Below are 19,100 nucleotides of genomic sequence, written 5' to 3'. Positions count from 1 at the left end.
CAGAATTAAGGCACTTTGCGGAAACAATGTGTCGGATGGTTTAGGCTTCATTTCTGCAGGCATTCATTACTGATGATGCACAGTTCGTCAGCCATTATCCCTTACCTTGTGTATCGTATGTATCATGTGTGTTAGTGTCATGGGGTAAGGGTTAAATCTAACTTTTAAATGTAAGTCATTGTTACGGTCATCAGCTATAGATGTGCATGTGGGAGTGATTGTGTGACCCTGAGAGTGTAGTACGTTCTTAAATATAAGGGGGGGGGGGGGGGGGGGCTGCATCAGGTCTGGTGGGGTTGGGGGCTCCCTCCCTGACAAAATATAAGCAAATATCCCTTCTTACTCACACATACACACACATACACTTTATCTTTCTGTAGTGATATGTGGTTTAGGACAACAGCTGACAGCCTGAATCAACCTCAACTCTGATCACGCTGCTCCTTGAGTGGGAGGCGAGGAGGAGGAGCTTAAGGGGGAGGGGAGGAGACACAGAGATGACATGGACATGAGTGGGATGATTAGAGGCCCGAGGGGAGATCTGACACATTAAAGCAAAATGTGAGAACATTTCAGATTAAAAGCATTTGCTGGAATGAAGAAGAAGGACTGAAGGTTTGGAGGAGGATCTCCTCATGAAGTTCCCCAGAATCTCCTCATGCTCCAAACTGAGTTTATCTTCAGATTATGGGAAGTTATACCAACATTTTGCAGAGTCAAATTTGTGTGTGTTTTTTTAGTTTAAAAAATAAATAAATTAAAATACAAAAAACAAAACACTACACAGCAGACAGGCATTTTACAAAAAACAAAAAGACCAAAGTAATTTTCCTTTCAGACAAGAAAAGACATGTTTACACTATTAATTTTTAAAAAGCAGTAAAGGGAAAAACAGACCGGCATGTTGTCAAACTCAAATGATGTAATGCTCAGAAAACCTGCTTTTCTTTGTTAGATTTGTTGCTCAAAGAAAAAGTTTTGCGTCAAAAAGCGTGAAACGTTTGCAAAAAGTTCGTACTTTTTTGCAAATATGCATCTACTTTGTGTCTTCTTTTCCTTTCTTCGCCTTTTGCGGCCTTGGCGCTCATCCTTTTAATGTCCTCGCGCCCTGCGCGCGCGGCTGTTCCTCTCAGCTCCTGCTCCTCCCTCCTGTGCGTCTTGATTGTTCCTCCAATAGGATTCGAGCTCCTTGTCCATTGGTTCCCCCCCCCCCCCACCGTTCCCGGCGGGAGGAGAACCTCGGAATGACCGGACCTTCATCTTTATCATGCACCTCCGGCTGTGCTGACTCGGTCCTGGTCGCTCCTGTCCGTCAGCAGAACCGGGGGGTTCTTCTGGTGCTCCCAGCATGTCACCGCAGGACGGGCCGAACCTGGGATGAGAGTTCGGGACTGATCCACTGAGGCTGCTCAACTTTCACATCTGACACATCAGGCGTTGAAGATTCAAGCCGAACCCATCCTCCTGATAAGTTCCGTGCAGCGGAATGTGACAGAAACCTTTCTGGTTCTGGTACTGCTGCGTGTCTAGAGTGGGTTCATTCCCCAGAATCGTCCCTATTTGGACCTGACAGTAGATCTACATCAGAACTTGTTGATGAAGATGGCTCAAAGGGTGAGTGCTCTCGTGCGTCTGCATCTCAGCCATCGGTCGGTCCAGGAGAACCGAACCAGAACCATCAGCCCAGTTTTCTCCTCTTCCTCTCCCCTCAGTATGAAGAGCTTGGTCCATATGGACCCATGGATGCTGCAGGACCCCCATCTTCCATGTACGGAGAGCCGCACGCGATGCGCACCCTGGCTCCCCTGCATCACTTGACCCACGCGCCCCCACACCACTACGGGGCCCACGCGCACAGTCTCGTGCCCGACGGGCTGAAGAGAGACAAGGATCAGATTTACGGGTGGGTGGGGCGCTGTCAGTCACTGCATTTGGACCGGTTCGGCCCGCACTCAAGCGCCTGCTTCTCCGTTCCAGACATCCGTTATTCCCGCTCCTGGCGCTCGTCTTCGAGAAGTGCGAGCTCGCGACCTGCACGCCCCGCGAGCCAGGCGCGGCGGGGGGAGACGTCTGCTCCTCCGACTCGTTCAGCGAGGACATCTGCGTGTTTTCCAAGCAGGTGCGTTCAGGAGCACGTGGCCAGGTGAGGAGCGCGAGGCCGCGCGGTCAGGTCTAAGAACCAGAAAAAGTAAAAAACTGAGAGGTTCGGGTGAGAGTCGGGACAAGCAACAGCAAAGTCCAGTTTCAGGATTAATTTATTTTAATTTTATTTTCAGATCCGCGTGGAAAAACCGATATTTTCCTCCAATCCAGAGCTCGACAACCTGGTGCGTCTATTATTATTATTATTATTATTATTATTATTATTATTATTATTATTATTATTATTATTATTATTATTATTCCTTTCCTTAAAAGTATAAAAATAAACGAAAAGAAATGCTCAAGTAACCATTTATGTCATTTTGTGATGCGGCAATCACATTTTCGTTGTTAAATAAAAAAGAGAGTAAATTGATTATTTTATTTTGACTTTTTATATTCATCTTTTTGAAAATGTATATGTTTCAGATGATTCAGGCCATTCAGGTTCTGCGGTTTCACCTCTTGGAGTTAGAGAAGGTCTTTTTTTCTTATAATACATACTGTTATCATTATTATTATTATTATTGTTGTTTTCTTTGTTATTACTATAATTATTTTAGGTTTTTTATTTGGTGAAATGTGTTGTGGATGGTTCGGTTCGGCAGGTCCATGAGCTCTGTGATAACTTCTGTCACCGGTACATCAGCTGTCTGAAGGGGAAGATGCCCATCGACCTGGTCATCGAGGAGCGGGACATCTGCAAGCAGGACTTCGACGACCTGACCGGCTCCTCCACGAACCTGGCGGACCTCGTGAGTGTTCGATACCCGTCCAGCCGAGCCGCGTCATGGTAGTGGACCTGCGTGGATGCGTAAAATCATGATGGATCCTTTTTTATTTCTCATTTAAAGAAAAAAAAAAGTTTTTTTTTAAAGACAAAGGGACAAAGGGTTTTTATTGTAATAAATATAATTATCTTTTTTAATTCATCATTATTTCACCAAAGTAATAAAAAAAAGTTCATTCTTATCTTTATTTTACAATAAAATCTAATTTAAACGAATTAAATCCATTTACAGAAGCAGCAGAGGCAAAGGAAACTGCTGATGGAAATATAAAATATAGACTGTTAATTTCAAAAACTAAAGTGTTTAGTGTTTAGATTTTTATTTTTTTTACAAACTTGCAGAATACTTGACATTTGTGGATCACTCAGGAATGTAAAGTGAAAATATTTATCCCGTATAAATACTTTTTGTTTTATATTTGACATTTTGTAAAATGTAGGGATCCCTCAGAACATTTTCAATTATTCTAAGTTAAAACTAACATTCATTTTTGTTCTAAATTTAAAAAGTGGAGTTTGAGTATCTTTTAGAAGTGATTAAAGTATTTTGCAGCTATAATCTTTAAAAAAAAACATTTTGAGGAGTTTTGCTGTAGCTCTGGAGCAGCTGACCGTTTGAAGTGGCGGGCAGAAGCACCTGAACAACAGTTGGACCTTAATCATCCTGCTGGGCATGAAAGCAGGCGGCCTCTTCAGGGTGGGGGGCAGTGGGGGATGTGTCATCAACATGTGCCGGACAGGAGAAGAGCTCCGTTCCCCCCACAGTTCTGCTGCAAACAGCTGACGCTCAGATCTCCCATGTCTGGACCGGCACCAGCCTCGCCTGTTAAATAGCAGCTACTCCAGAGCTCAGTCGCAGACTCGGTTCTGGCGCTGGAGGTTCTGCCTGTGGGCTCAGTGTTTGGTTTCTGTGGAAAACGGTGGATTTCCTCACGTTTTGCTCCTCCTCATCTTTTGCCTGCTGCTTTCCCTCCTCGTCCCCCTGCTGTTCTGACCAGAACCCGGCGTCCTGGAGAGACATGGATGACGTCCACTCTGCGCCCTCTGTGGGGACTCCGGGGCCCTCCAGCGGGGGACACATCTCCCAGGGTGACAGCACCAGTGACCTTGGTAAGACCCCGACTCGCTCACCTCCTCCTGCTGTTCTCTAGTCCTCGTCATTGTGGATCCAGCATGTTTTTTCTTCGGATCTTAAAAAAAATTAGACATAAACTGAGTTTTGATGCTCGGCTGTAGATGTAAAAAAGATGTGGATCTTGGCATGTTTGGTCTGACCTCTGCTGGAAACAGGTTTTTGACCCTGACCAGCCTCTGCTCCATGGGAGCAGCAAGTTTGAGTCTTGTTCTCTGTGATATTCTGGTCCGTCACCTCCTATACAGTAAAAGGAGGATGAGAGTCCAGTCATCATGGAGTCAGGCTTCAAGAAGCAGATATTCTAGCATCTCTGTGTTAGGGTTCTGGTCCGGTTTGCTTCGTTTTGGGTTGTTTGGTCTCTGCTCGGCTGCAGTAAAAACAGAAGTACGTGAGAGCGGCTCCTCTTCATGCTGTGATGTCCGAGTACGACAATAAGAGAAGGCTTTGGGGTTTCATGGTCCAACTCTGCAGATGACCTCAGAGTCAATGTTGTGATTTGGTTGATCTTCATCAGTTAGAGCCATGAGCTGTTTAAATCCTGGAGGCTTGATTTAAAAAAAAAAAAAAAAAGACACGCGGACTTTTCAACCTCAGGAGTTGTGATGGAGGAAGGATGAGCAGAGCGCCTCCTATGGAGATAAACAAAGAAACAAGATGACAGGAGGAGTGATGCTGATAAATCCTGATAGGGGGTGGTGGTGGTGGTGGGGGGTGTCTAACAGAGTCAGGACACCCGAACACCCACATTCACCTATTGAGTGACGAGCTATGTCAAAAATTCCTAAAAGAAAGCTCAAAATTTTAGAAAAAAGAACGACGAGAATTGGTTTTTCTGGGTCAGGAAAATTCTGTCTGGTCCAGATGTCACCATCAGTCAGCGGATCTTATTTGACTTGGAGTGGTCTGACCGCGGAGCGCGGGAGGATGGTTCCTCCCCCCTGTGGTTGCGGTTTGTCTCCCTCCTCTGCTCAGTGTGACCTGCAGGGGAGCCTGTCACTGATACCTTAATCCCTGGGGGGCTCGTGGTGAACACATTTGAAGGAGGTGGAGCTATTTGAAGAATTTTTTTGGAAGAAAGGGGGGTGGAGTTGTTTCCTACAAAGACCCAAACTCAACAAAAGCTCATGGATGGAGGAGGAGGGGGGGGGGGTCTTCCAGTGACAGCAGGAATGCGAGGAAAAGGAAATGTTCCGTTTTTTCATGAAGGAATGCAGCTGAGCTGAGGAGCATTGTCACAACAGATGTGCAGCTCAGAACCTCCAGAACTTCCCCAAGATGTTAGAGTTTTGTTGATTGTTTTAGTGAAATATGGGAAAATGTTGTAACAAGATCACAGCTGCACAACCTAAGCGTCAATTTTGGAGTAACCACGTTTGGGGAAGTCCAGAGCATCTTGAATTCTGATAAAGTTGTTTGAGAAATGACTAAAATGTTGATGCTTTTATATGGATTCAATTCAAAAAGAGGTGGTAAGATTCTACTCATTTGTTTGGTTTGTTCACCTTTACACTGCACTCTTGACAAATATCAGTAACTACAGATGCTTATTTGAGGGCATTGTGGCCAAATTCACTCTGATGAGGAAACAGCTGCTCTTTTGTTTTGCTTAATAGCCTATTAGCATTCGTACTGTCGCAAACCGCACCAGGATTCACTTAGAAATAAACAAAGACCTGCAGTTTTTGGTTGTGGATCATTTTAGGAAACAAACGTCGCCTCGATCCAGAAGATTCTTGTTGCTTCCACTGACTGAATACTTTCTCATGTTGGAACATAGAATGACAAGACCAAATCACCTTTTAGGTTTTTAGAAAGGTTTATAGAACCTTTTATGAAACCTATTACATATCTAATGCCCGGTTTTTACTTCATAGCAATTTGTAATTGCTCCAATTGCATTGGTCCCATCAGAAAGGAGTTTCCCCAGTCACTGCCAAAAATGTGACACAAGCTGATGACATCATCCGTGATTGAAAATTTACGCCTGAAGTACAATCACGTCCATGTCCAATTAACTGATACTCATTTGGGCGGATAGAATACACGATGGCGAAGCAAACTCCATCTATAATATCGCTTTTTCCACATCCCGAAAACAAGGCCGCTATTTCTGCATTTAAAAAAAAGTTATATTTTTTACTGCATATTGACTTTCTAATGCAAATATAACTTCAGCTATTTCAATTAAACATGGAGCAGGTGGCCAACCATTTCAAATTTAACTCTCTTGATTGTATTTAAGTACGGTTTTAAAGTAGAACTTCATGCACTCCCTACCTTGTCTTGTCTGCACCATTAATTAACCACAACCTATTTATTTAGATGTAAGCATATTCAGGAAAAACGTTGCTAATAAAGAACACAACTTTAAAAAAAAGAATCTTAAAGATCCATATTTATCACTTTAATTAAAATGCCTGAAACACTGGAGACCATCATGTCATGATTCTTGAAAAGTATGGCTAAACCAGCCAACCTTAGTATGAACTAGACCTCACAACTGTAGGGACGCGATACAATTGATGCAATGACTGATCGCTATGAACTTTACCTCTGGGCTGTTTGGTCCCTAGATTGCTTTCCCCAGCTTGCTTTGTTTGGCCGGTGTTAAAAGTTCACCGCTGTTCTCTTAGTTAAACTTTCTTAGAAAAACTGTCATAACAGAAACGGGCAGCGAAATCTTCCGATCCTGTTTAGTCAGAGAAGGCAAACTTCATGAAGGTGATTATTTTCTGAAGGAACTGAGTATTAAAGACAATCTGAAAGATTTTAAATAAATATGTGCGATTTGTGTTTTACTACATGAAATATTGTGAAAGGAATTATACAGCAAGATGATCAGGTTTGCAGATGATGAAGTGATATTTTAGGATTAAAAAATAAGAACAGTCATATCCAGAAATATCTCAGGTTTACTCAACCTTCTCTGCACTCTGCTGTCATAAAGTATTTGCGTCTTTCCATCTGAACTCTTAGTGAGCAGAAAACAGGATTGGCCCTCGTGCCTCTCCTCGTTGCAAACCTTCCACAGTGTTGTTATTAGCGTCAGTGAATCACCCTGGTAGGCATCGAGGGGTGTCACTGGTGATGGATCAGCTCCGTGCTCGGCTCATTAGGCGGTCCGTGCTTGCTCTGTATTCACAGATGCGGCAATCAGTTCTGCTGGCTGCTCCTCACTCTGTCTTAGGAATCCAGCCACTTCTTCATCCCGTCATGCAACATTCCCAGATCGGAGCAGCTGCATCTCCTGATTCCTGCGGACTTCTTTTTTTTTTTCCACACTAAAATAAGCTTAATTGCAGCTAGAAGGTGGTTCCAAGCTGAAGATAAGAGTTTTAGATAACTCAATAACTGTTTATGAAACTATGAAAAGAAGCAAACCAAGTCCAATATACAGCAATCACTGTTTTTCTCTGAGTGCAAACATCTGACAGCCTTTGATCTAATTAACAAGTTTCCAACAACAAAGTGTAGAAAGAGAGGAGTAGGAGGTGAAAAGAGAACAAGGAGGAGAAGGGGATGAGGAAGAGGAAGGCAGCTTCCGTGGCTGTGCAAGTTTGATTGTGTCACACTCGGGTTGGATGGGCCGAGCTGCCGGGGAGCAGTCAGAAAGGATTACTGCAGCCGAGGATCTGCCCTGCGGCTCTGAGAGGCAGATCTGGGCTTTCTGTGCCGCGGCAGGACAAACGAGAGAGAGGAGGGACCACAAGGTGAGGAAGAGGAGGAGGATGCCCTCCTTAGAAATCAACAAGAACTTGGCGTTTGTCTTCAATTAGCATCTCAAAAATAAAAGATGTTTAAACCTAATTCAGTAAAGGCAAATTTGTTTTTAATTCTTACTTTTTTTTAAATAAAAGAGACACTTTGCATATAAATAAAATGTAAGGCACACTGCCAGCGAATTGTCTATTTTAACACTTATGTCATATTTAAGCCACACTGAAATATAAGGTGCATTTATCAAAGCAAAAGTCAGAGATAAGACCGTAATAAGACCAGTCAAAGTTTATTAACTGCGTTCTGTAGTTATAGTAACTCTAGAACTTCTTTGTAACAACATGTTAGCCACGATAGAGTGTTTAAAATACCTTAAACTCGCAGTGTTGTTTGCAAAATGTAAAAAACCCCTCTAAAACCAACTTTACTGTGACTACACTAACTCCCAGCCTTGTTATTAACACATTAAAAAAAACACTGTCCAACACTGGTGGAAATTAGGCGCCTTAATGTTCCCAACCTTGTTTTCAATTTCCCAAAATCGCTTCAACATCAGCAAATGCAACCAGAATTAATCTTTATAAGGCGCTCCAGATTTTAAGGCACAATGTGTCTTTTTGAAAATAATTCATTCTTTTACGAGCGCCTTATAGTGAAGAAAATACTGCAAATAAGGTGTTTTGTTTTCTGAACACTCCTTTCAATATTTTTGCATCTTGAACTAACATGGTTGTGAACAAACACCAAATCGGCAAACGTATCATAATTAACATAAAAAGTATCTACTTAAAAGAATAATAATAATATTGCAATTTTTTGTGCGTGTTATCAAAGGATTTTAGAAAACTTCCTTATTCCAAAAACGGACTTTTCTGTCAATTCTATGATGTAGTTTACTTTACATAGTTAATAGGACTAAACATCTAGAGAGTTATAGTTTTGGTTTAAGTTAAATCCCATAATAGTTTTTGGTTTTCCTTTTGTCACAAAAGCTTCAAAAAATACACTTGAGTTGGATTTTTCTTTTGTTTTAACCGATTAAGAAATGAAGAGTTGGGTTCAGGTGCACCCGGGAAACATCATTTCACCCAGAACACATAACCCGATTAGCCCGTCAGAACAAAGAGGAGAGGGAGCGTTAGCGTCCAAGGCCCAAAAGCCCCACCCCCATCACAGAGGGGGTCATTAACTGCAATATTTATTCATAAACGAGGCTCGTGTTGGTGCGTTTGATTGATGCATCTGCAAAAACAAGGAGACACGTCAGGGCGCATCTTAAGAAAAGTGGGATTGCTGTCCCACTTTGAGGGGGGGTTCTCTCAGATGCATTATTCACATGCCCTGCAGGCAGGCTTTCATGGCTGCTCTGCCCCCAGGCCAAGGAAAAGAAGCGCCGCTAAAAGCAAATCGACTCAGCTGACGTGCACTTAATGGCAGAGAAGTAAGAGGGTGGTGGCGCCCCCTGTGTTTGAAGATGAAGCCGGTTGAAGGAGGATTCTGCTCAAGGAAGTGCTGGTTTTTGGATTGGGGTGGGTGTGTCCACGCCCTCCCTGCTCTTAAAAAATGAGAGCTACGACTAAGGGCTTTCCCTTGCCCTCAAATGAAGTTCGCTGCTCTCATTTCTCAGTCTGAGCGGCGCTCTGGAGGTCGTTATCTCTGCGTCACGCCCAATCGGTGCTTCATGTCAACTGCCGGCCTCACATTGAATTAATAACTCTCATTTCCTAAGCCCCCCCCCCTTTGAAAACAGTCTTCATTATCCAGAAAGCTGGGAGTCGCGCGGAGGTGAGAGGGAGGATCAAGAGCCCAAGATAAAGGCAAAGCTGTCACATTAAGGTCTTCTCATGGCGGGACCGCTGTGTCTGATTTCAGGAGATGGCCTTGACAACAGCCTGGCATCGCCGGGGACAGGAGACGAGGACGAGCACGACAAGAAGAGGCAGAAAAAACGAGGCATCTTCCCCAAAGTGGCCACAAACATCATGAGAGCGTGGCTGTTTCAGCACCTCACAGTGAGAAAATCCAAGTTCTGGTCCACACAGCCCACATCTAGGCAATTAGCCTCCAGATCCAGGCAGTTCACATCCACACAGTCCAGCTCCAGGCAGTTCTTGTAAATACACATGACTTCAGTCATCCAGAAGGTTCTCACTCAGATGAAAGCCTAGAAAGTCCAGATTAGGAACATTCAGTTCCAGATCCAGACTTTTCAGATTCAAAAGGTCTTTACCCAGATTTGAGACATTTAGATTTGGACAGACCACAATCTCACTTTTCAAATAGAAATTTCCCTCCAGTCCATTCAGAATATCCAGATTCAGATGGTTTGCAACCAGACCGTTCAGATCCGGCTCCAGTCAAGCCTCCATCTTCAGGATCCATCGGTGACTTTTCGTTCACTACTAACAGTTTTCCTTTGATCTGCGGACTTCAAACCTTAAAGTCCCACTTCAGCCATCTTTTAAAATATTGCAAAATAATTTCCAGTGGTCTTTTAATTATGATTATGCAGTTTTCCAGGACATAGTTTCCGCAGTAGTTCATTAGAAATCCGTGTCTGAATTGGGGGTGGGACTGTTGGCGCAGAGCAAATCCGTCCCTCCTCGTTGCGGAGCTGGGAGCTTGTGGTCCGGCCTGTGTTTTTTCTACATATGGAAAATTAGCTCTTTTTCAAACAGAATTTTTCATCTGCTCCTAATTCACAACGATTTGAATAAAGAAATACACAGAAATGAAGTTTTGATCTTAATTTCCTTATATGTGTCCTCCATCAACAGAAAAATGCCACAAAAACATGTCAAAAACACCAAAAACATGACATGGGCGAAGAAGGTGAAGAAAACTTGAACTTAAAGAAAATGTTTTAATATAATAATAGCAGGAGCTCCAACAGCATCGAATCAGCTGATTAAAACCAAATCACCTCCTGACAGAACGTAAAGTGATAACCATTGAAAAGATTTGTAAAACCAGGCTGTGCATCTGTTTACTTGTGGTATAAAGTCGGAAACCTGCCTCAAGCTGCATCATTTGGTTTTGTTGGGTTTGCTTTGAATTTGGGAACAGAAGGTGGGGGCTTTTTCAGAACTGATCTTAGCCGTTTACAGAAGATACAATGTGTTGGAATTTTTTTTACAAATTTTAAAAACATTGCAGATTGAAAATGTATCATAAACCAGAACAACACAGGACACTCAGGAGAATTTGAAGTTTAAGCTTTTCTTTGTGACTTATTTGTTGTTTGTGTTGTCCGCAGCACCCATACCCCTCAGAAGAACAAAAAAAGCAGCTCGCACAGGACACAGGGCTCACCATACTCCAGGTGAACAACTGGTGAGTGGTCCCATATGTACATTTACAAATCTTAGAAAGTAAGGTCTGTCAGGGGACTTTTTATTCGTCAAGATGTAAGTCATACAGCTGAAGGTTGGTATAAAGTCCTCAGTTAAATGTGGTGTTTTGGGACCAAAATGTTACTTTTTTTTTGCTTTTTCAAAGTACAAAACAAGGGGACCGCCTTGATAGTTTGAACATGGAAACAAATCTCTGCAAAACTTTAAAACATTTTTGAAATCAATAAGGTCTAAAAGAAACACAAAAAAATAAGCAGGAAAACCACCCAGGATGCTCTGATTAACAGTGACGTTACTAAGTGATGTTTCTGGGCTATATAAATAATCAGTTTGTTCTATTAAAATAATTTATTTTTTTAAAGGTTTCTTTCAGACAAGGTTTTTAAAATTCCAACATTAAGGGTTTTATAAATAAAGTCTTGCATTTATTCTGGTAGGTTAAGAAAAATTACTCTCAAATTTGTTGAGTTACTTTTCATAAATTAATATATCCTGAATGTTTTTTCAATAGTTTGGACACAGCTGAATCATGTTTGTGGTTTTCAGAGCAGTGATTTTAGGCACTTGTTGTGGCATTACTCGTGAGATTTAGAGTGTTTTCCTGCTGGATCATCATCAAATTTTGACTTTAAAAAAAATTGTAAATTGAACAGTAAGCCATTCTAAAGCTAATTTTAAGCCACTCAAACATATGATCATGATTTTGATGTAAAATATTCAATAAGATGTGGTTAATAAAAAAACTCACCCTTAGAACGAGGACATAAGCCTCATGCCATATGTGTATGTGGTAAAATAACAAGTCTCTGAGTGGTTAATTCGTGAACGGACTGTGGGTCAAGTAGTTTTGTTTTCATGTTAGCTTTAAACAGGAAGATTTTCTCCTGGTTAAGAGTTTTATTTTGTTTTTTTCTTTCAAAAAATCTCACTTTTCTCCTTTTTTCAGGTTCATCAATGCAAGAAGGAGAATAGTCCAGCCCATGATCGACCAGTCCAATCGAGCAGGTAAAGGTCCGGTTCTTCTGGGTTCTCTTGATTAACTGCTCTGATCCTCTTCTGGTGTCGGACCAAAAAAAGAATAGACAGACTGACCAAACTTTGTGCTCCACAGTGAGTCAGGGAGCAGCCTACAGCCCAGACGGTCAGCCAATGGGAGGCTTTGTTCTTGACGGGCAGCAGCACATGGGTCTACGTCCTGGAGGTGAGGAACCTTCAGAGTCTCGGCAGAATCGCTCATAGGCGGTTTGTGGTTGGTACAGTTTGACCTGTACTGGGAAAAAACATGACAACAGATTTGGCCAAAACATTGATGAAAAGTTGTTGATAACCTGGTGAAAAACAGAAAACTAGTGATTCAGTTTGTTTGGTGGAAAACATGAAAACCAAAAAAAAACACAAATCCAGACAACAGATAGAACTAAAGATGATTAAGATGTGTTGCATCTTCATCATGGTCTCCTTAGAATTCAAACGTTTCATCTAAGCTTCGGACAAACACGTCCTGGAATTCAAACGTTTCATCTAAGCTTCGGACAAACACGTCCTGGAATTCAAACGTTTCATCTAAGCTTCGGACAAACACGTCCTGGTTTAAGTGATCGTATCACCAGTCTCATTCTCCGAACTCAGTGCAACAAAGCAGCTAAATCTAAGACTTCCCAACATCTTCTTTTAATCCGAATTATTTTAAAGATATGTTTTTTTTATCCAAGTTATCCAAGTTATAAATTGACCAATCAGATGCTTCAGTAAAAGGCCCCCCACCTTGAAAGTTTGATTGACAGATTCTCCCGAGCCACTCCTGGTGGAAGGGGTGTATCTTCATCATGGTCTCCTTCTCCTTTGTTAGGCCCTTTGGGTGGGATGGGCATGAACATGGGGATGGACGGGCAGTGGCACTACATGTAATCCACTCCACTGAGGCCAGCCGAACCAACCAGGCCAGGTGAGATTTGCCCCCCCCCCTTTTGACCTTTATGACTCTGTTCTACTCAAAGTTCTGCTCCAGTTCTCACATTTCTCTTCCAAGGATCCAAACCATTTTCTGACAGTAGTTTAGTTTCATCTGAGAGAAAACACGAGAGAAGGTGAAACCTAAACTGAAGAATTGATTTAAAAAACAATTAGTGCCAAAAAACTAATCAAGAAAGTGGAAGAAGTCTCCAATCTTTATGAAAACATTTTAAAGAGTTTTATGAAGACTTTGGGGTTTTTTGCCAAGTATTTTGCTAAAAAGTTATTTATTTGTGATAAATAGAGTCTAAATGGTAAAAATCTGAGTTTGTTTTGTTTGTGAAAATGAAAGCAAGTTGCTACCAGGATTACTGAGGGATATTCTCAATTTTCTAATTCAAGTAATCTTGGATTATGCTGAGTCATGAAACAGCAGAAGTAGCTGTTTTAGCATTTAAGTAACACTGTGGGGTTTTTGGGCTGTTTTGAAAAAATTGTCTTGTGATTTCTTTGGTTAACAGATTCTCAAATTGTCAATTTTAGCTCTAACATTAAGATGTTTCTTGTTCCTATAAGAATATTCATATCAGGCAACGGTGGATGATTAGGATTAGATGACTTTAAAACAACAAATTATGACCTCTTTGAAAGCCAAGCAGGAAGTCCAAAGAACCAACGAGAGTCTAGGTTCTTCAAGGATGTTTGAGATTTCATTATTTAAAATTTATATCAGACCTGAAATTGAAAAAGTGAACTCAAAACTAATCTGTCAAATTTAAATTGTGGATTAAGGCCTCCAGTGTGAATTAAGCTTTTACTGATTCTAATATGGGGGTAACCTACCCACCCCCTCCACCAGCCTCCCACTCTAGTGACAGGTTTGTAAATGAAGACGCATCGCCCTCCAGAGGCTCTGACTTTTATTTAACAGCCGCTCTGCACATAGGGCGCTCTAATGACACAGAGCTTTATGAAAGGAATCCCACGCATGCAAACATGTACTCTGTCGCGGAGCACACATTCACTCCAGTCAGTCTCCTCATCTTCACAGCTTTGATGATGAAGAGGCAGATGGAGATTAATGGATGGAAAACACAGAATCTCCAAAGAATCAAGAATCTGCACAGAAATATAAACAGGAAAATGTGGAGTTAATGTCCAAAATTTGTAATCAAAACAAGAAATTTCAGCCTTTAAAACTTCTACAAATCTCCAGTTCTTCCAAAAAGGTGCTTTTGTCTTATTCTACATGAGACTGAGAAAGATGATCACCTATTTAGTTTTTCTAGAAGGTTATTAGTCTCAGTTTTAGTCTTTATTTGTCTGATTTGGATGTGAACTGTGTGTGCAGCGCCTCCATGTGGGCTCAGGGATCTCATTCTGCCTGATGCTGCAGAGGTCCAGCCCATACCCCACCTGTCCTCTCCATGTGGACCACCTAGTCCCTTCCTGCTCACAGAAGCTCAGGTCTCCACGGAAACGCCTCACCTGTGATCCTCAGGGGACTGGAAGAACATGGACTCCGCAGTGAGGAGAAGCAGAGCCCTACTTCACCTCCTTTCAACTCCTCCTTTCTTTTTCTACAAGTTCAAATCACCTGAGTGTTTTGGCTCCCTCTGCTCCAGATGAAGACCACGCCCCCTCTTCATCCTCGGTTGGACCTCTCAGATTACTGAGCACTTGTAGAACCAGCAGAGAACTAAGTTGTGTTGTAAATATGTTCTTCAGTTTGTGTTTCTGTCCTTCACCTGTGGTCATGTGACCACGTTCTACCTGTGTCTGCCTTTGATCTCCATGAAAATAACAAGGTTTTCTTAAAAAAATAATGTTGTCACTTTTTCTTCTTTATTTGACTGTCTTTCAGTTCTTCTACCAGTTCTGGTTCTGTACCAGAAGTGGTTGTAAAAAAGGGAAACAACCCCGAAATTACAATTTCCCTAATTAAAAAAAGAGGTTCAAATTCAGCAAATTGAAAAGCAAATGAAGTCTACTGCTTTTTTATTATCCTCTTTAGCAGAAGAAACACCAGATCAGAGAAGCTAATTGGCCAAAAATATTTAGGAAAGCGCAAGAGATCTATGGAACTTTGTAAAATAAAAATTCCTCACAATTCTTTACGGTCATAACCTTTAAGGGAAGAGTTAATTGATGTGGGGAAGAATGAGACACACTAATCACATTGTGACAGGATCTAATGCTATGAATCTGTGTTTTGTAATCCATCAGTGTTCTCGGAATAAAAGTGGCAGCTGCACTAATTGTTTAAAAAGCACTGAAAACTATGGAGGGCAAATCACACCAACAAATAACTCGATTTGTTGCACAAATCCAAAAAAACAACAACCCCCCCCCCCCCCCCCCCCCCACACACACACACAATTCCAAAAACAAAAAAACACAATTCCAAAAGTAAAAAAAAAAATTAAGAAAAAAAACAAAACAAGATCAACTGAAAAGCCATCTCCAGAAATGAAATTGAAATGTTAAAAAAGATGAAATATGAAAAAAACGGAAATAGGTACCATGGGACGTCACTGATTGGGCGATGATGTTTATTATTCTTTTCGACCTAAAGTTATTTGACATGGAAATATCTTCTGAAGAAAACATTTCTTTAGGCTTCTGACCGCAGCCACTGTAGAGATAGTTTGATTAAGTCCTTACTGCATTTTGGGCACAACATTATTCTACTTTCCCTCATCTTTAAAGCTCAAACGTCATCATCCAATCAGTGATGCCCTGAAATACCAACCTTTTTTTATTTTCTTTCTATTTTAACATATCGTTTTTGATTCTGGAAATTAGTTTTGTTTCAGGAAATGTTTTTTTTTTTACAATTTGGTTTCTGGAATTTTGTTTTATTTCTAAAAAGCAATGTTGTTTTTCAAATTCATTTAGCTTTTTTAATTATTGTTGCGATCTTCAATTGATTGTTTTGTTGACTGGACTTGCACACCAAACGGATTTCTTGCAAAATTGTTAGTTTTAACTCATTTTATTGCAAAGACGAGTATTTTGTGTTGCGCAAACTGCATCAAAGTTCACTTGTATGTTAACTGAGAGCCTTAAACTTTTGGCTGCAGAAATACATGGAACAGCTGCAGCCTCTTTGGTCCACATCAGCATGAAGGTGAAAGTTCTCCAAAACCAGTGTTGTACATAAAGTGCTGATGATTCCCTGGTAGCTCCATTTAAACATGTAGGTGCTAGCAATAAATTATATCAGTATAGGTTCTGTTTATTGTACAACAAAAGATGAGTTATTTCGCTAAGATATTGATAGGGCAAACTTGGAATAGCCAACGTCTTCATGGAAGGAGCCACAGGTGGAAATTACCCACAAAAGATGATTGCAGACCAGGAAAACATGTATGAAGCAAAGCCTCTGGTCAACATTATGGTAAATTGCTTTGATTGTTTTCGTACAAATGACAAAGTTCTTTTTATCTGGAAAAGAAGCCACAAGAGCAACAGTTTACCACAGTGTTCCCACCAATGAATTTTTTAAAAGCCTACAAACATCTGTGGGGTAAATGTTGGGTGAAAAGAAAATGCTGCGTCATCCATGCTGCTGGAGTCAAAACATGACTCAAGTTGTGCAACAACCTCCATCAAGTTCTGCGGACAACACGGTCTACAGGATGTTTTTCAGACACAAATAAAAATTTTAGGCACAACTCATTTAGGCTAAGACTTCAACCTCTGCATCAGACTCAAAGACAGAGAATACTTGACATCAACTGCACAGTTTAATAACTAGATTGTTATGTGAGTGTGTGTGGTTGTTGTCTCTGTGTTGCCCCGAAATGGACTGGCAAACTGTCTACTGTGGGTCCTTCACCTTACAGTAGGCGGGTAGGTCCAGCATGCTTGTGAACCCATATGGAAATAAAAGGGTATTGAAAAGGAATGAATGTTACGTCTGTTTGGTGTAGACCAAACTCCGTCCAACTCAAGAAAGTTCCAAAAACGGGGAATTAGTGGAGATATAGAAAAAGTTCAATTGGGTACTTCCTGGTTTGCTTTAATCATTGGGGGGTTTGGTTATGACATCTGGGATTATTTCTCAACATGTAGACAGCCATTTTCTGAACCTGCTAAATGCTTTGGGGTTGCTGGAGCCTATCCCAGTTAATGTTGGGTGAAGCCAATGTACACCCTGAACAGGTTGCTAGTCTGTTGCAGGGCCGTTTTCAAAATGTGTTTCTATTGAAATGTGTCACAATGCTTTTACAGCACACAGCTCTTGAACTAGTCCAAACACATGAGCTCACATTGTAAGCAAAACATCTTCACACTCATTTTCAGACCCACAAGTAAGACCTGAGCAAAACTGTGATCATATTTTCCTAAAACCTGACAAATGTTTTGCATTCAGCACAGAAATCCCTCTCGGTTCACAAAATGACGTTCAGCCTAAAACATGTTGAACCAAGACCTCAATAAGCCCACGACTGCACGTTTGACAACACTGAGGATCTATTACCTCAAATTTAGATCTAAATATTACTTTTCTTCTGTTGATAAAAAATAGAAAAAAACACAAAGAAAAGCAGTTTCACTTAGATAACACAACTTAGAATCCAAAAAAATAAGATCTAGACAAAGAAATTCACAACTGTTGATTTTTCACAGGTTTGTAACAAACTACACTAACCCGGCCAATTTTTTAGGCACAACTTGCTAGTTCCGGGTTGAACCTCTTTTGTCTTCAGAATTGGCATAGATTCAGCAAGGTACTGGAAACATTTCTCAGAGAGTTTGCTCCATATTGACATGATAGCATCACACATTTGCTGCAGATTTGTCAGCTACACATCCATGATGCTGATCTCCCGTTCCACCACATCCCAAAGGTGATCTATTGGGTTGAGATCTGGTGACTTTGGAGGCCATTTGTGTCCAGTGAACTCATTGTTCTGTTTAAGAAACCAGATGATTCCAGCTTTATGACATGGCGCCTTTTCCAGTAGAAGGGAGGTACACTGTGATCATCAAGGGATGGACTTGATCAGCAATAGTACTCAGATAGGCTGTGGCATTGTCACCATGCTCTGGTGGTACTAAGGGGTCCAAAGTGTGCCAAGAAAATATCCCCCACATCATTACACCACCACCAGCAGCCTGAACTGTTGATACAAATCAGGATGGATCCATGCCTTCATGTTGTTGATGAAAAATTCTGACCCTACACACCAAAAGTTGCAGCAGAAGTGGAGACTCACCAAACCAGAGAATGTCTTTCCAGTCATTTATTGTCCAGTTTTGGTGAGTCTGTATGAATTGGCCTAAATGCATTGAGTTGCTGCCATCTGATTGGATGATTAGAAATGTGTGTTAAGGCACAGTTGGACAGGTGTGCTTAATAAAGTGGGCAGTGAGTGTACGTTGTTGCACTAGAATTTTCTCAATACAGTTTTTTTCCTGCTTAAAACTACAAAAATCTTGTTTATAAATTATAATTAGATTTGAACTTTATTTGGTTTTGTTTTTCTACTTCTCTTTTTAAAAAAATTTGAAAAGAAAAATTGCTGCAGAGATGGAAAAATGTTGGGGGGGGGGGGGGGGGTTGTTACACAAGCCTGACAAAAGTGGCAACAGAAATGTCAGGTGAAAAATCTGCAGCGACATGTGTCACTTTGATTCTAGAGCGGGGGCCGGTGCTGCAACTCCAACGTCCAGCGAGCCTCTGCGAATCCTCGTCCATCCTCTGATCTGAAGGGAAACACTCGGACAGACGGACAGAGCTCCAGGGGAGGGGAACGGCTCGCCTGACAAAAGATACCAATTTCTCTGTTATTGTGAGGGAGGGGGACACTGACCGTCAGAGGGAGGCGGGGATGTGCTGCAGTGAACTGACAGGCTCTGTTGCCTTGAGCTTCTTCTGCAGGTTTTGGGAAGATCCGATGGAAAGTCCTGCCTCTTTGGAACGGAAACCTGGTTGAGAATTCTAGAGTCTTTTCCAAAGGTGATAGCTGAGCATCACCAATAGAACTTCACAGCCTATCAA

General features: G+C 41.5%; 1 protein-coding gene across 2 annotated transcripts; it reads left to right on the top strand.

The window, feature by feature from the left end:
• The first annotated feature begins 1,227 nt into the window (after positions 1-1,227).
• On the top strand, positions 1,228-15,535 carry meis2b (Meis homeobox 2b). Of its 2 annotated transcripts, none has more exons than XM_023953240.2 (13): positions 1,228-1,614; positions 1,713-1,903; positions 1,978-2,119; positions 2,277-2,327; positions 2,572-2,622; positions 2,751-2,897; positions 3,931-4,042; positions 9,657-9,796; positions 11,041-11,117; positions 12,084-12,142; positions 12,249-12,338; positions 12,987-13,082; positions 14,442-15,534. In XM_023953240.2, the coding sequence occupies exons 1-12, from the start codon at positions 1,597-1,599 to the stop codon at positions 13,043-13,045; spliced, it is 1,137 nt and encodes a 378-aa protein (XP_023809008.1). In that variant the 5' UTR covers positions 1,228-1,596; the 3' UTR covers positions 13,046-13,082; positions 14,442-15,534. The 2 variants fall into 2 exon arrangements, with proteins under 2 accessions (XP_023809008.1, XP_023809007.1); XM_023953239.2 differs by having other exon boundaries at positions 1,281-1,614; positions 1,978-2,143; positions 14,442-15,535.
• Positions 15,536-19,100: the final 3,565 nt, after the last annotated feature.

This window comes from Oryzias latipes, chromosome 24 (assembly GCF_053564925.1).
Source record: "Oryzias latipes strain Hd-rR chromosome 24, Olatipes_Hd-rR_3.1".
NCBI classification, from domain to species: domain Eukaryota; kingdom Metazoa; phylum Chordata; class Actinopteri; order Beloniformes; family Adrianichthyidae; genus Oryzias; species Oryzias latipes.
This window is presented reverse-complemented; position numbering and strand designations above follow the sequence as displayed.

What these genes read in the sequence shown, in the direction of transcription:
- meis2b (XM_023953239.2), top strand. An exon ending in ACCTCTTGGAGTTAGAGAAG is followed by an intron (nt 2,623 to 2,750) that starts GTCTTTTTTTCT and finishes TCGGTTCGGCAG; the next exon opens with GTCCATGAGCTCTGTGATAA. An exon ending in GGCTGTTTCAGCACCTCACA is followed by an intron (nt 9,797 to 11,040) that starts GTGAGAAAATCC and finishes TGTTGTCCGCAG; the next exon opens with CACCCATACCCCTCAGAAGA.